Source organism: Melanotaenia boesemani, chromosome 9, assembly GCF_017639745.1.
Source record: "Melanotaenia boesemani isolate fMelBoe1 chromosome 9, fMelBoe1.pri, whole genome shotgun sequence".
Classification (NCBI taxonomy): domain Eukaryota; kingdom Metazoa; phylum Chordata; class Actinopteri; order Atheriniformes; family Melanotaeniidae; genus Melanotaenia; species Melanotaenia boesemani.
In genome coordinates this window covers 15289781-15305556 of record NC_055690.1, presented here as the reverse complement: position 1 = coordinate 15305556, position 15776 = coordinate 15289781, and the positions used below count along the sequence as shown (strand labels likewise).

The 15776-nt window shown below is 38.1% G+C and overlaps 1 protein-coding gene across 14 annotated transcripts in view; it reads left to right on the top strand.

Annotated features, from left to right (window-relative positions):
• The first annotated feature begins 1513 nt into the window (after nt 1–1513).
• The window catches only part of synrg (synergin, gamma), a 39731-nt gene continuing 25468 nt past the window's right edge, over nt 1514–15776 (top strand). For 3 of the 14 annotated variants that reach the window (XM_041994195.1, XM_041994197.1, XM_041994193.1), the window contains exons 1-12: nt 1514–1608; nt 5047–5087; nt 6150–6286; nt 6685–6812; nt 9186–9291; nt 9380–9491; nt 10316–10708; nt 12011–12289; nt 13403–13483; nt 13618–13814; nt 14602–14847; nt 14930–15069. In XM_041994195.1, coding sequence (XP_041850129.1) covers nt 1574–1608; nt 5047–5087; nt 6150–6286; nt 6685–6812; nt 9186–9291; nt 9380–9491; nt 10316–10708; nt 12011–12289; nt 13403–13483; nt 13618–13814; nt 14602–14847; nt 14930–15069 — 1895 coding nt within the window. In that variant the 5' untranslated portion in view covers nt 1514–1573. Of the gene's footprint in view, nt 1609–3347; nt 3367–5046; nt 5088–6149; nt 6287–6684; nt 6813–9185; nt 9292–9379; nt 9492–10315; nt 10709–12010; nt 12290–12836; nt 13285–13402; nt 13484–13617; nt 13815–14601; nt 14848–14929; nt 15070–15776 lie in introns of those variants that run through there. The other 11 variants (XM_041994196.1, XM_041994194.1, XM_041994198.1 and 8 more) reach the window with 10 other exon arrangements.

Here is a 15776-nt window from a genome sequence, read left to right as displayed (position 1 = left end):
AAAACAAACTTTAGGTTACAGATGGTGTAAATGTGTATGAGCTGAAACAAAGATAGTTATTTCAGCAAGCTATACTTTAGGACCTGTTTCAGAACTGGACTGTTCTTTATAAAATATTTATCAATCATTGTTGACCAACTTTGGAAAACCAGGTAAGAGGAACAACATACAAAAATAACAGAAGAGATAAAGTAGGTTGCCTGGTTAAGATAATTCTGTGGTTTAAACAAACCTGTCAGAATTGAACCTTGATGGAAAACTGATATACCCACTGCTCTCTGGTCTCACAGCAAAATGAAACATTTTGACAGAGTATATTGATTAAATTAGAAAAAATTGGGAGCGTTGCACTCTGCCTTTATACTTAAACTAACCTTTATACTTTTAAAAATATACATTGCCCAAATAACTGATTGGTCTCTTTTATACTTACTAAATATGATCACAGATCTGGCATGACTGGCAATGTGTTATTTTTATTTATTTAACCCCCCCCCCCCCCCCCCCCCCCCACACACACTTTTTGCTTCTTAATGTTGTGTCTTGCGTACAGATGTATACCCGATCTGCTCCTTGAACAATCATCACTTCTGCACTATGTGCTGTTAACCTTCAACTTGTTTTTGGTGATTTTGTTTGATGTTATTTACGGTAAATACTGAAATTGTTCATATTTTTTAATTCAAACATGTAAGACTATGCAAAAATGTTCAAACTAGTTTCAATGTGAAAGATTTGAGGTAATAGTAATGACAATAATTGCTTTTAGCTAATAGGTCAGATGTCAGTCTTGCAGTAAAAATAATAAATTTTTCTATAAAAGTATTTTAACTGGCAAATGTAATGACACAACATATACTGTCTTTGAATATTAAATACCCAAAGCAAAGAGAGAAAGAAAGAAAGAAAGAAAGAAAAGAAAATTCACAACTTTACATGAATACAGTGTCATTTAATACTCTTGTTGTGATTTGAAGAAACTTCAGAATAAGGTCAACATGCTTTTATTTCTGTGGTTACTACTACAGTGTTTTGGTTTTTGCATTAAGGAAGATGTAAACAAAAGCTAAACAATGACATCTGCTGGCCTTAACATCTACTGCAGAGAGGAAGACGGTGGAGATACTGTGTGTTACTGTGCCCTCTTGATCTCTCAGGCTGGTCTTCACTCTCCTGCTGCTCTCAAACCAAATGAAAAGTGTGTTCAGTTAGGATTTGTCTTCCCGTGTTGTTTAAAGTGATGCAAAATTGCATGCAGACATATATTTCTTCTCAACACAGCAACATAACCTAAGCAATGTGCAAGCTGCTTTTTAGTGTTAAACATAGTGCAGGTGGAGTTATATTCAAAATATGCTAATTTATATGACTGAAGATATTGCATAATGGAAATTAGGAATTTCCTAATTGGGGAATTCTTTACTTTAACAGAAATAAAACAGTAATACATTGAGGAACAGTGATCAGGCCCAACCAGATGTGCCTGTCAGGCTAAACTCAGGGTAAAGACAACCTCGTCAACGCCGTCGTCACTGCTGACATCACCTCCCTACTAGTGACTGCTGTTATCAAGATGGCGCTGCGGCCAGGATCTGGGGGAGGCAGCAGGTATTTTAGCCTTTTAAAATAGACAGTAATGGCAGAAATACATTTCTTTAAAAAGAATTAACGTCTGACTACGAAGCAGCCTCGTAGTTATCGCCCAGATACGCCTGAAGAATCATGGTAGAGGATGGTTTTGTTGTCGAGACAGAGTGATGAGATGAGATGGCTGGCTGTCAGGTGTCACAGCTAACGTTAGCTGTTTGCTGTTGCTTTGCCTCTGCCTGGCCATTGTCAGTGGGGACCAAAATAACGCCACAATGTTCAAACTTTTACACGTCACATTTCTACTTTATTAGGTGTTGTGTGTGTTGTTTACGACATTCGGTGACTTGACGCGATATATCGAGGAAATACATGTTAATCTCTTGGCAGCATTGTTAGAAACAAAGCTAGCACCTACAGGTATGTGGGTAGGCCTGTGGATAGCTGTTTACTTTGATATCACCTGCCAAGGAAATAAAGACTAATTTTGGTATGCCTTCCGTATTTCCGTGGATGAGGTTTGAATATGTGTCGGAAAGCTGCTTTATCAGATCATCTTTTCTCCATGTTATAGATGAGCTGGAGAGGTTTGGGCACGTCAAAGCTCCTCTTCAGGAGACTGGTCTTCATTATATTTAATAAATGACCCTTTGCTGAATCACATAATGAGCCCTGTCACACATTTGTACCCCCAGGTAGTTGTAAATGTGTAGGGGTATTGAGGTTCTTCATCAAAGTGGTGTGATAATGGTCTGCAGAGGAGATTAAAAGGCCAGTCTCATGATTTTTTTATAAGCTGGAACAGCCTAAATAATAAATATGCTCTGGTTACAAACATCTCAACTTGCCAGGTGATACTGATCCGGCAGGTGAAACCAAAACCGCAAGAGTGGATAGGAGCGTGGACACGAGAGAGAAAGAAAAAAAAAAGAGTATCATTTAAAAAGAAAAAAAAAAAAATCATATTGCTTCTAAAATTAAAATATGAACAAAAATCTTATTTTTATTTATATTTCAGCATTTGTTGCCATTGAATGTCTGCCATTCTTCAAAAGGTTTATTAGTTATATTTCTGGCACTGTAATTGTGGGGTAAAGATAATCAGAAGATTGAATTTGTTAATTACATCCATTGGTAAGACAATTAATTATCTAAACTTTCATTATCATGACAGCTTTCTTTAAAGTCACAGCAGCTTTTTGGGGTTACAGACTTTTGAACTAAATGTGTCAGTAAAATTAATATGTAGTCAAAGCTGTAGTGGGTATTTCTTTCCTACAGACAAACATCCGAATTGCATCCTGTCATGGTTATTGGCTCTATGCAGATTCCCTGTACGGAACAGGCCATATGATTATAATATGTGTCAAACATTAATTGTACTTTCTTTTTATACTTCTATTAAATACCATTAGAGAGAAATGATGCATTTATTGAGAGTGTTACCTCTTTAAAGGTAATGCGGATCCAAGCCAAAAGCTATTTTAGTGTCATCCATTGTGACTCTGATGAAGCCTTACGTCCTGCCCCCTAACCTTCAAAACAGTGTGATGTTAGCTGTTGTGTGATTACAGGCCTTTTTATGAGCTGCCTGGTGTCCACAGCTGCTGTGGCTGTTTATCCCCTCTCTTCGTAATCTGCTGAGCCTTGACCTGTTATTTGCTGCAGTATGACGACCAGCAGTGCCATGGTTCTCCTATAAAAGCTTTAAAAGCTGCAAATCTTACAGGAAGCAGATGTGAGACTCTGAAACACTCCAAGTCAAGCATCACTGCTAAGGTTAACACCGATCATTTTACATCATTATTCTGTGAGGGGCGAGTTAGCAGAATAAATTCAACCATTCAATCACAATAACTGTGTTATTTTAAATACATATATATGTGTGTATAAATGTGTATATATGTGTATAAATATATCTATTTATGTGTGTGTATATATATATATATATATATATATATATATATATATATATATATATATATATATATATATATATGTACGCACACATATACCGATGTGTGTGTAAAAGTCAAGTGTGTGTCGGTAATGAATAGTGTTTCTTGCATCATTATAGTCAAACTGAAGTAAATATTCCTTCATATTTGCTGCAGGGTCCACATTTTACACCAGTAGACTGTCTGGCACATTTTATTTGGTGCTAAATTTTGTCATTATTTCTCTTGCTTATTGCATTGCTGATGATGAAAAGTAGCTGGTAGTCAGAGCAGGGACCCTTCTAGCTCATGCCTTCTTTTTGTCTCTGCATCATTGGTTTCAGCCTGAAGAACTGAATTCAGTTGTAATAAGTTATTCGACAAATAGCTGAAGGCATGTGTGGGTTGGCTGCAGCAAAGGGGAGACTTGGTCGACTTGTACAGATTTCTTCTGAATTTCTTCTTAAAGGCTTGTTTCTTAGCCCAGAACCAGCTACAGAGTCCAAGTTGCCTGTAGAAACTAAATTACAGCATGCTCACCATCAATGTTTTTTCACCCTACAGTCATTCTGGCATGAATGTTGCTTCAGCTATTCAAGTTTTAAAAGGCTCAGTTTGTGAAATTCACCTCGGGTGTGATTTTGTGAATGAGCTGAAACAAAACAAAACAATCTCTTAGATCTGGGAATTTTGTTCTTAACCAAGAACAAATTATTCACAGATCCATTTTCTTATTTGTTCTCATTGGTCAAAGTAAATAAAATGCAACCTTTACCGCTTACATGTCACCATGTTTTCTAACAAAACAGCAGGAAAAATGTATTGAAGGGAGGATTAGCATAAATTAAGTAGTCTAGCATTTGCTACATTACAAGCCATTGATGTGTTGCACATTTTGACCAACCAGATTGATGGTTGACAGGATATTAAAATATTTTGTACTCTCCAGAGCTTGAAAAATTCCTCCACTGCTCTCCAAAAGGAAAACTTGATTTAATTCATGTTTAAAAACATCACATCATTCAGCCACCTTGGAATGAAAGGTGCTTTCAGAGATTTCCAAAATAACAGAAGAGAACTTCTTATTTGTTGTTATGTGAAGCCTGTTACGTCTCTTATCCATTCTACTGGCTCAACAAATATGGCTAACAGGATGGAAATGGCCTCTGTAAGATGTTAAACACCTAAATGGACACTTCAAGGACATTTAAGGACATATTTTGGATATATTTCAATCTTCTACCTTTCATCTGAAGAGTACACATCTAAAATTATTTGGTGATAAATCTCCTCCTTATATATTTGTTTAATACTTCTAGATGTTCCAGGGCTTATTCTTATGGTTATGTTTACAGCTTGAGACCAGCAGTCATTTATCACAGTTTCGTGGACATCGAGTATAAATACAGCTTTTTTCTGTGCTGTAACAGACACAATGAATACTTCTTTGGTTTTTCACATGATCTTTACTCGAGCCTATATTGAATCTCCTAATCTCTGTTTTTTTTCTTTATCCCTAAAGCTTTATGTATCCTGTTGGAGGGGGCTTGGGACCTCCACAAGGTGAGTCATACAACAGTTAGTGTTATTTTAACCTGGCATTTTTTTTTATAAAAAAAAAAAATCTAACCCAGTTCCTTTTCAGAATGACAAATAAATAGTATTTTTTTCATGATTTGTAATGGGAAAGTCATATATTTCAGCCTTCTAAAACACTGGTGAGTAAATTGATGTTTAGATTAAAAAATGTTATTCTTTACACCTTTTAGTGAAGTTCTTAAAGCTGTTTAATATTATTATTATTATTTTTTTTAAGCAGTAAACATTTAGGTCTGTAAGAGTATAGCATTACTTTAACTGTATTACCTGCACTTTATTTAATCACACACAAACCCAGAACACAAGGATAGTTGTTCTGCTTGTTTCTACTTTTAGTTTTTCCCTTTCACCTCTGGGCTTTGCAGGTTTACATCACCACGACCCATTAGACATATAAAGTAGCAGTGAGTAATCTGCACATGGGTGTTTATACCTTTGTTACCCATGCCTGGTACCATTTACTGCAGGCCTCAGATGCACCATAATTTAGCTGTGCAAGCTTGTCTTATTTAGGCCATTGACTTTGCAGCAGCACTCCTGATAAGCCATTCACGCACCACTGGGACAAGCATCTCTTAGGGGTCATTACATGCTCCCGTTAGCAATGTCATTTTTGTCAGACAAATTAGAATGTGAGCAGCCTCCTAAACAAGTCATTTATTCATCTCAGTTGGGCCCTAACACGACGAATCATCTGGAGGCTCCAGCAGGAGCTAGCTACTCAGCTCTGGTTGTGAGCTTACACAGCATCTGTGAAAATGAACACACATTTGTCCAGTTTTTCCCCTCACTCCTCATTGGACACCAGAAAAGCAGATTTGGTTGTTTGTTGTGCCTGTGTCTATTTCCAGCAGTCCAGAAAATTTCTTGGAGGTTTTTTTTTTTATTGTTCCAAAACTCAAGTTTTATGTTAACTTTTACTTTGTATAACTAAAATTGGACTTGCTGTCATGCTTCAGATAGTAATGTATTTTCTTTGCAATACCCACAGCATATATAACAGTGTCTGTGTGTGTGTCTCTGCAGGCATGGTACCTATGCAGCAACAGCAACCACAGCAACAGCAGGGCTTCCCTATGGTTCCAGTCATGCAGCCTAACATGCAGGGCATGATGGGAATGAATTTTGGGGGTCAGATGCCCCCAGGTGCCATTGCTATGCAGGTGAGCTTCAGTTTCTGAATCACTTTTGTATTTGATTCTATTTGCTGAGGTTTATTTAATATGTCTCTACAGTGGTAGTACTTGAATACAAACTGTAATACTGAGACACTGCTGCATTGATTTCACAAATTTCCTTTAAGTGGAATTACCTTTCCTTTAATTTAGATTTAGAGCTTGTCTTATCCCCATTTACTTTTACATGAATGTCTTCTATGACTGTTTTAAACATCAACAGTTTATTACAGCCTGTTGGTTTTAAACAAGGGTCTAATCCGTTAACATCACTCCGCTTTTCCTCAGTGAGAACATTTAATGTCAACCAAAATGCATATGAAAGTGGGAATGCTAATTAGATTTCTTACCTGCTTTTTGTTTCTTTTGGGGGTGGGGGTTGACAGGGTGGGATGGCGATTGGGATGCAGACCCCTGGGATGCAGTTCTTGGGCCAACCACAGTTCATGGGTATGCGACCCGCTGGACCACAGTACACTGCTGACATGCAGAAACAAATGGCCGAGGAGCACCAGTAAGATTTTTTTCTACTTAGTCATAAATGTAATGTGTATGTTTGTGAAACAGACTGAAAATAAAATATCCCGAATGTCATTTTAGAGCTAAAGTTGTGTATTCAGCTGAAGATCAAAATGTCTAAACATCTAATTAGGAATGTCACAATTATTCGATTTTCACATTTAATTGGAGTTTTAAAGGCCACAATTAATTAACAGTAGAAGTCCCAGGATTTTCAGTTTCTCCTGCAGTCCCCCCTCCCTCTACCACACTTATGGTGCATTCCAGTTGTGTCCGAATTTTGAGCAGCAACATCATTATTGGGTAGTTGGCGTTCCTGTTGACCAACTTGGAAAAAATGGACGCCTCCAAAACAGCGATAATGACTAAAAAACCCACACATACTAACACGATTTTTTTCAACAACAAACCCGTCGTAACAATGTGATTATCAATAATAAAAACTTATTGCTGTTTACACTAGAAACATAATGGACAGAAAATATATTATAAAGTATTTTAATAAAGACAACAATGTGGTACTGGGTGCAGCCATCTTTAACCCATAAGAGCCGACCTGACATATTTGTCACATACAGTTTTTGAGACATTTTGCTTCAATTTATGGTGTAAACTTTGCTTAAAATCCTGTTGAACACAATCTGATACTCGTCTTCTGTCCCCTAATAGATACCCAGAAGCAGAAAACCACATTATAATATTTTTAAACTATCACATGGTAATTAATGATAGATATCCCCCCCAAAAAAATGTTAATTTTTTTTGTTACATTTTGTTAAAGGGCCAAATAAAGACCTCAAATTAAAAAATCGGACTTTTCTTACCATTTTTTCATGGGTCGGGCTTCTCTGTCCACTGCCAAAATAGATGTAAGCATCCAGTGTAAACATGTTTATGTGAAGAGAACAGAAGTTTTTGTGTTGAGAAATTAATACATAATAGTCTTGATATTTGTAATATCATGACTTTCATTGACAATAAACAGACTGATTAAAAATAAAATTGTGACATTGTGACATCACTGCTAGTAGATGAACTGCTGTTTAAACAAAATGCTCTTATAAATTTAGAACTGAAAGACTAAATATCCTCACGTCATCACTACATTTAAAATGTGTGAGAGTATTCGTTTTGTTTTATAGGGTGATTGTGGATTTAATTAGGGGTTTTTAATGTGTAATTTTTTGCACAGTTGTTTAGTACAGATATTACTGGTCCCCAGAGGATTTGTTGATCTTCTAATCAGCCCCACCTACTGTAATGTCACCGTAAGGCTGACATTTGCTCTTTTAAGTGAAGTGTCTCAACAATCATCAGATGGATTATCATAGAAGTTATTACACAGAATTATGTACCTCTTAGGATGACTTGTCATTTTGACGATCCCTTAATGTTTTTAGTTGTTGCCATAAGCTTACTACTTTAAGTTGACTTCAATGTCTCGACTAAACACCTTACAACTAACGAGTGTCTGCTTAAGCAAAGCCTTGCAGACCTGCTAATTTGGCTGCAGACTTTGAATCTTGTTAAATTAATTCTCAGAGCTCAAACTTTGCTAAGGCATTGAATCATTTTAATCTCCAGGGCTGCACTTCTTGCGTTACTGCTGCTTTGATAACTTTACAGACTTTTCCTCTTTCTAGAGTTTAATTACTTCATTTTTCTTTTTTTGTCCTTCTCTATTTTCTATCCATTTATCAGATCTTATGTATACTGCTTTCTCACAACATTTAAACCCCCTGCATAGGGCTGCACTGTATACAAAAAGAAATGAGAAATAAAAAGATATCAACATATGCAATGCAAATACTGTAAAGACATTTTGATATGAAATTGGATGAACCCATGTTTCTTAATGAGGGCTAGGGGAAACACCATATTTTGAGGTATTTGTTTATAAATCACTAGTCATATTGTTACTGCAATATTCAATAATTATGTTGCATATTTTGCTAATATTGTGCTCGTCCATGCTTAATGTTGGTTAGCATCCTTTGTGTTGCCAAAATACGCTGAACTGCTGGAACATGGACAGCAGACCTTGTTAGGTTTTTTTTAAGAATCTGGCAGAGGGACATTGGGATATGTGTCAATGTAATTATCATGAATGTCAGGGCTGAAGTATCCCAGGGGAAAGTTGCATTGTGATGACATAATAACTTTTGTTACTTTCACCTGTCGGTTGTTTTTAAAATTTGTGAGTGACAAGAAAAAATGTTAATTGGTAGTTTGCTAACTTTGTTAAAAAAATTATAAATACTTGTTTCAACAAATAATTAACATGTTTTTCTTTGCTTTCAGCTCCTCAGAGAATTTTTAACTAAATACTGACTCTTAGTGTAACACTTGCAATCTTCTTGCCCTTTAGAAAACGCTTGGAGCATCAGCAGAAGATGCTGGAGGAAGACAGGAAAAGAAGACAATTTGAGGAGCAGAAACAGAAGCTGAGGCTGCTCAGCAGTGTCAAACCCAAGGTGATTTTCTCTTCATGCCCTCTTTATCTTGCTTTTTTTTGGCACAAGACATCTTTGTAACCCTTGGGAATCTCAATACTACTCCCAGACAGGGGAAAAGAGTCGTGATGATGCTTTAGAGGCAATCAAAGGCAACTTGGATGGATTCAGCAGAGATGCAAAAATGCACCCCACTCCATCATCACAGACCAAGAAGCCAGGTATTTTCACCTTCACGTAGTTATAACCCCTGTCATTTTTTGTTGCCTTTCTCCGTAGTTCCTCTTAATACCTCTCATATAAATAATGACAGGATTAGAGACAGGTCAGCAGAAAGATTGCCCAGCCGGCAGTCAAAATGTTGATTTTTTATATTTTCCCCTAAGACTGTGTTTCACAGCACATATGGCACTGATGTTTTTAATCACATTGTATTTCCAGTCATTCTCCCATCTGTGATTCTGTCAGTTTTCACTGATTTTCAGTTGTGTCTTAATTTCTGTGTTTAATACAGCTTCTGTTTGTTGACTTTTTTTTTACTTTATGCAATCTTAGAATAATAGATATTCTTCACCTGCACTTCAAAAATTGCAGCCATAACCCAACATAATTACTGGTGATTCCCAACCTGGTACTCTTTAAAATCGTATTTGTTGAAGGAGTATGAACTTAAACTTGCATGTCACAAGTCTCTGGTTGGGTTTTAATAAAGTGTAGAAAGACTTACTTTGACTTATGAAATTCTTTGATTATTTGGATAATTACATGTCTAGTTGCCTGTGCAAACCTATCCTGTTCCATCAGTCATCCCAAGACTGCTCACATTTATCAAATACTGTATATTGACTTAGTATTATCACAACAAAAGTTATTTTAAAGAAAGCTTCAGTTTTGAAAACCACTAGTTTTCGAGTTAAAATGTTTGTTTGGCTCTTACTTGTAGCTCTACAATTTCTGGTTTTGAATAAAATAATAATAAGCTCACTTCAGCCCTTAATTCATTCGTCATCATTGTGCCATCATCATTATTTCTCCATTTTTGCAGACTCATCACCATCACATCTGTCTGTCACCACTCCCTCCCTCCTTCCAGCTTTATCCAAGGATAATGACGAGTTTAGTGACTTTCAGGGGCCTGCAGATGCCCCCGCCTCCCTCCCTTTGTCATCCTCCTCTTCTTTCGCCTTTGGGCTCTCCTCTCAGGCCCTGGTCCAGCCTTCATCCTCTGCCCCCAGAAGTTTTGCTGAGGATGATGATGACTTTACTGACTTTGTTCAGGGGCCTATTAATGCTTTCACTTCCTCCAACGTTCACCTCTCCTCTCAACACCAAGTCCAGCAATCTTTCCCTTCCACACAATCCCTCCCTTCCTCTGTGTCCGTTCCCACTGCCACTCAACATTCTGCTGTCAACACCAGTTCCCCATCTACATTTCAAGGTAACTTTTCTTTGCCTTTGACACCTTCCCTCTCATCCCTGTAAATTACTGTCCCCACTTAGTCCATGTAACAGTGCTTTTTTTTTTGCTGATACTGTAGATTTTAGTAGTATCTCTAGATATTGGCTTGGTCCTGGCCTGCTCTGCAGTGTGAGAGCATGTAGCCAGCACAACAGATGATCCTGTAAAGCTGCTCTAATTCTTTAAAGCTGCCAAATATTAAATATAATTCAAATTAGGGTCCATAATACATGATTAAAAAAACCCTCTTGTTTTATAAATACAGTGTTTCTCAGTAGGTTTTATTCTCATTGTAGCAGAAACCACCGATTATTCAAAAGTTGATTCATTCACTGATTAAATATCTTGTGAGCAGCTGCTGTGTGGCAGCGCTCAGTTTCTACACTGTGAATGCCAAGACAGAGACATCACCCTTCTGTACAGACAAATGCAACAGGAAGCCCTCCATCCAGTTTCTTAACTTCAGTATTTATTCAGCTACTGTAATACGATAAGTAGGTTGTTGAGGAACAGATTTCTTTATACAAATAACATTGTAGCCATCTACAAAGCAATCTAAAATACAGTAAACAAATTATATGGAAACATAGTAGGAAGGAAATTCACTGTTTTTTCTGGGCTGTAAAATGTTAATTTGCTAAACTATTCCCATTTAATTTACTTGTAATAAGAACATTAATGATCAGTTTTCTAATGCGGTTTTTAATCAGGTGTGGTGTTTTACTGCTCAAGCTTACACTACAGAAAGTATTGTGGAATTATCTACCTTTATTGTTGTCAGCTCATCACAAAGTTGTGTAACTTAATGGTTTAATGTGTAAGAAAGATTTTTAGTTAATCTCTTGAAAGCTATTCAAACAGGCCGTGTGAATTTTCTTCTCATAAAAGTTTGTAAAACATTTGCAAACATACTTTTGTACTCTAAATCTAGCAGCTTTTTAGCTTACTGTCTTCCCCCTTCTCTGCATTTTTGAGTGCATTGTATTATAATTTGCTGACTTAATGCAAGCAGCTGATAAGTGAAGACATTGGAGATTTCGTACGTGTGTGTATGTGCATCTGGATCCACATTGTCGATTAAACATGTAGGAACCCTCAGAGCTTTATAAGTGCTATAAGGGGGTCTATAACTTTATTAGGAAGCTTTAGTGGTTACTAAAGTGAATGTGTTTTCCCATACTTTGCAACTGGATTTTGTTGCAGTGCAGAGCCTGAAAAGCAGAGATGCATAACGTAGTTTGGACTGTAATAAAGAAGCTTGTTCCCCATTCACTCCTTTAGGCCCATCACTGGAAGAGAAGCTGTTTTCTTCATGCGATCTTACTGCTGATAAAACAGCCCAGGTTAGCTTTAAATCCAAGCAGAGTTTGGCTCAAATGGCTCCTAGAGCTAAAGTTTCATCCCAGTTTCAAAACAGCCCTAAAGCAAGGAACTGGGGTGCAGCCCCTGAGGACTTGAGTTCCGTCTTCATCCCAGACAATCTACATGAAGCCCCGGCGCCAGCACCCAACCACCCCACCTCAGCTTCTGGCCCGTCTCCTCAAACCAGTAGTGACAGTGGTGAGAGAAGTGCCTGTTTATTGGACTTCATAAGCTACCGCTTCTGTCCCCTGCTTTGCTGCAGAATTAACATAATTAAGACAGTATTTTTCTTCCTTTCCTGAAGAAACATTTTCATTCTTTATAACCCTGGAAACAACATTCTCTTCCAGATTCTTTACTGGGTGTCATACTGTTGTAGCTTATTAAATGAAATCATACTGACATTTTCTTAATTGCTGACATTGTAATGAAGTGGCAGTTTCTTTGAAGTATTCTTCCTATTCCTCTGTATGTCCTCTTCTTCATTTCGGCTCTTATTTCTGCCTACTTTATACTTCTGATAGCAGGGTCTTCTCGTTTCAGTGCTCTCTTCTTGCATTGTGGAAATGAACTGTCTGTCAAGGTCCTCTGGTGGTACCTGCTGACTAAATAAGCTGCCTTCTGTTTCCCTCCTGTGTAACACCCTCTCAGAGAATGACCTCCGGTGCATGCTGACTGCTTTGGTTTAACAAGGATGTGCATGGATTGGCAGATGCCACTGGGGCCCAAGATATTCCAAGGCTGATTCTGCATGCTACTCTGCTACTCTTTTGTGTTGTTATTTGTTTGTCTGTGACCGTGTCCTTCATGTCATCGAGGGAAATATAGCAGCTCATCATTTAGACCAGGGAGATTTGTTATTAGATTAATTTAACTTCCCAAGACGGATGGGGGTATCATTGGCAAAGATGCTGTTGAGTAAACACAGGGACTTAGAATGAGTAATCTGTTTTACTGGAATGCCGTCTTAGGCTATTTTCAGAAAAGAAAAATTTAGGTCACCGTGAGCAGTTAAATTAGATTTTTAGTTTTTTTTTTTTTTTTTTAATCTTTTCTATTTTGTCTTTTCTCTCCGCTCTCCTTGAAGCTGGAAATGACTCACAGACTGATTTATTGTTGTCTGATGTGGCAGGACGCTTGTGATTCAGTGCAGGGGAGCGTTAGATCTGCACCAAGCCCTCCAGACATCAGGTGTATGATTTTGTTGAGTTCAGTATAAGCGGGACTCAGCTGCCAAGAGACTAGGATAAGACTTTAGCTGTAATGGCTAAACTGTCTGTGTGTGTGTATGTGTGTTTCTGCCTGTGACAGCAGGTGTTGGAGTGTATCCACAACAGGAGCACATCCAGTCCATGCTGCCAGCCTGGGTTTACAATGACAGCCTTGTCCCAGGTAAACATTTACTCATGAATGCATCCAGTGTAATGCTTCAGTTAATATTATGTTTAAAAAAAGGAACAACACTGTATTGATTCATAACTTAAATGAGCATTTAACAGGATATTTGTCTGTTTTTCTTTCTTTAGAAATGTTTAAGAAGGTTCTGGAGTTCACATTGACTCCGGCGGGAATAGACACAGCCAAGCTCTACCCAATATTAATGTCATCAGGTCTTCCCAGAGAAGCGCTGGGGCAAATCTGGGCATCAGCCAACCGTACAACACCTGGCATGCTGACCAAGGAGGAGCTCTACACTGTACTTGCACTAATCGGCGTGGCACAGGTAAAACCTGGCATCATTACAAACTAAACACGTAGAATGTCTTCACTAATCATTGTCCTCAGCTTCGACTGCCTCAACATAAAATCTACACTAAAATTAGAGGTTTAAGCTAGAAACAGAAAGAATCAGCCTGTTCTGAACCAGCTCATGGCCTGTGAAGCATTAAGCCCAATAAATGGCTGAGTCCCATCAGCTGAGTTTGGCAGGAGGCTTCTTATCATCCCAACCTGGGCCTGTCATCATCCCCCGGGAGGATGCAAATCTGCAGGCAGCTCACGAAACGCTGCATGCCACCGCTTCCATGCGTGGAATAATAAGACACCTTTGGTGATGTAAATCTTCCAGCACGAGCCAAACAAGTTTTATTCTCTTGAACCTGCCAGATACATCTGTTCAAAAGGAATTTGACTCTGTGGGAATAATTTTTCTGTAAACATCCCACTTCTTTCATCATCATGGCAGAAAATTAGATAATGGCCAGTGTGCTTTGACACTTTTTGTGACCCATCAACCTAAGGAAATAAAAAAAATAAAGCCATATTGTAGATGGATAATTATGAAAACGGAGTACGTGTCAAAGGTAAATGTTGTTCTTAGTGTCAACTTCTATCTGATCTAAAAAACTTAAAGCTTAAAAAACAAACAAAACAAAAACTAACAAATGTCTTAAAACCTCCAAAATATTACTCACTAAGCAGTTGTTTGGGACTTTTTGGTTGTTTTTGTTGGGAACTTTCTGGGAATAGTTTATTGAAAAGGAGAAAATAAACAACATCTTTTGTTTTAGAGTGGCCTCCCGGCAATGAATGTGGAAATCCTCGGTCAGTTTCCCTCTCCACCCCTGCCCAACCTGCCAGCCCTGACTATGGCTTTGGCCCCCGTCATGCCCCAGCACCAGCAACCCATGATGACTCAGCCCCCGGTCTCTATGCCCATGCCCACACCAGCACCACCAGCCATGGCCATGGCACCTGCAGCACCAGCTCAGCCATCTACAAACACAAATTTCATTGCTAATTTTCCTCCTACACAGGTAACATGTCCAAGCTTTGAGCCTTGTGATACTGTAATTGGTCATACTGCACACATTATTCACCAGCAAAGTGTTCACATAGGCGACCAAAGCCGATGATGATGACTTCCAGGACTTCCAGGAAGCTCCGAAGGTAGCAGCAGGAGACCAGGCCTTCTCTGACTTTCAGGGGGAGTCAGGAGGAAGTTATCCCAGCAACAGTGCACATCAACACCAAAACAGGTACAGGCTGTCAGATCAGTAAAGAGACTGTCAGTCGAGATGATTAATTATTTTTCAAGGTAAACATCCCAACATGGTTTCATGGTTCTAATTTATGTCAGATGTGACCCTAATGCTGAGTTTTACCAACCCAGGAATGACAGTTTACATTGTGTTCAGTGTCTCTCTTTATTTCTGTCTCCTGCAATCCAAACATCAACTTCTTAACAAGAGATGGGAATATTTGCATAAATGAGTTTCTGATACTGAGCCCTGGATGGTTATTTATAGCCTGGTTAATATGCATAATATTCTGTCTTAATATCGTATCATAACCTCCTCAGAACAGCAATGAGTTTGGGTCAACTCGATTCATCTCGTTGGACAGTAGATAAGCTCATTTCTTCACATTACTTACCAAGAGACTGTTCTTTCATTGAGGCAGAGCTGAAAGGCAGTTAGGCATAGAAAGACAAAGAGAAGGCAGAATTAAATAATCTCACATCTAAAAGGCATAGGCATTTTATCATATTTCTTCTCTAAAACATACACTACTGACTGCTTCAGCTTTGTAACAAGAATTCCCCACAGTCTGAAATTGTTGTCTTATTAAATGAATGTCTAATACAGTCATGTTTGGTTGTGAGGCATAATTGCAAAGCAGCTATAATTTACTGTTAGATGCCCTGCAGACAAAAAGCTGCAAGAATGCTAATACTGATTCTGAG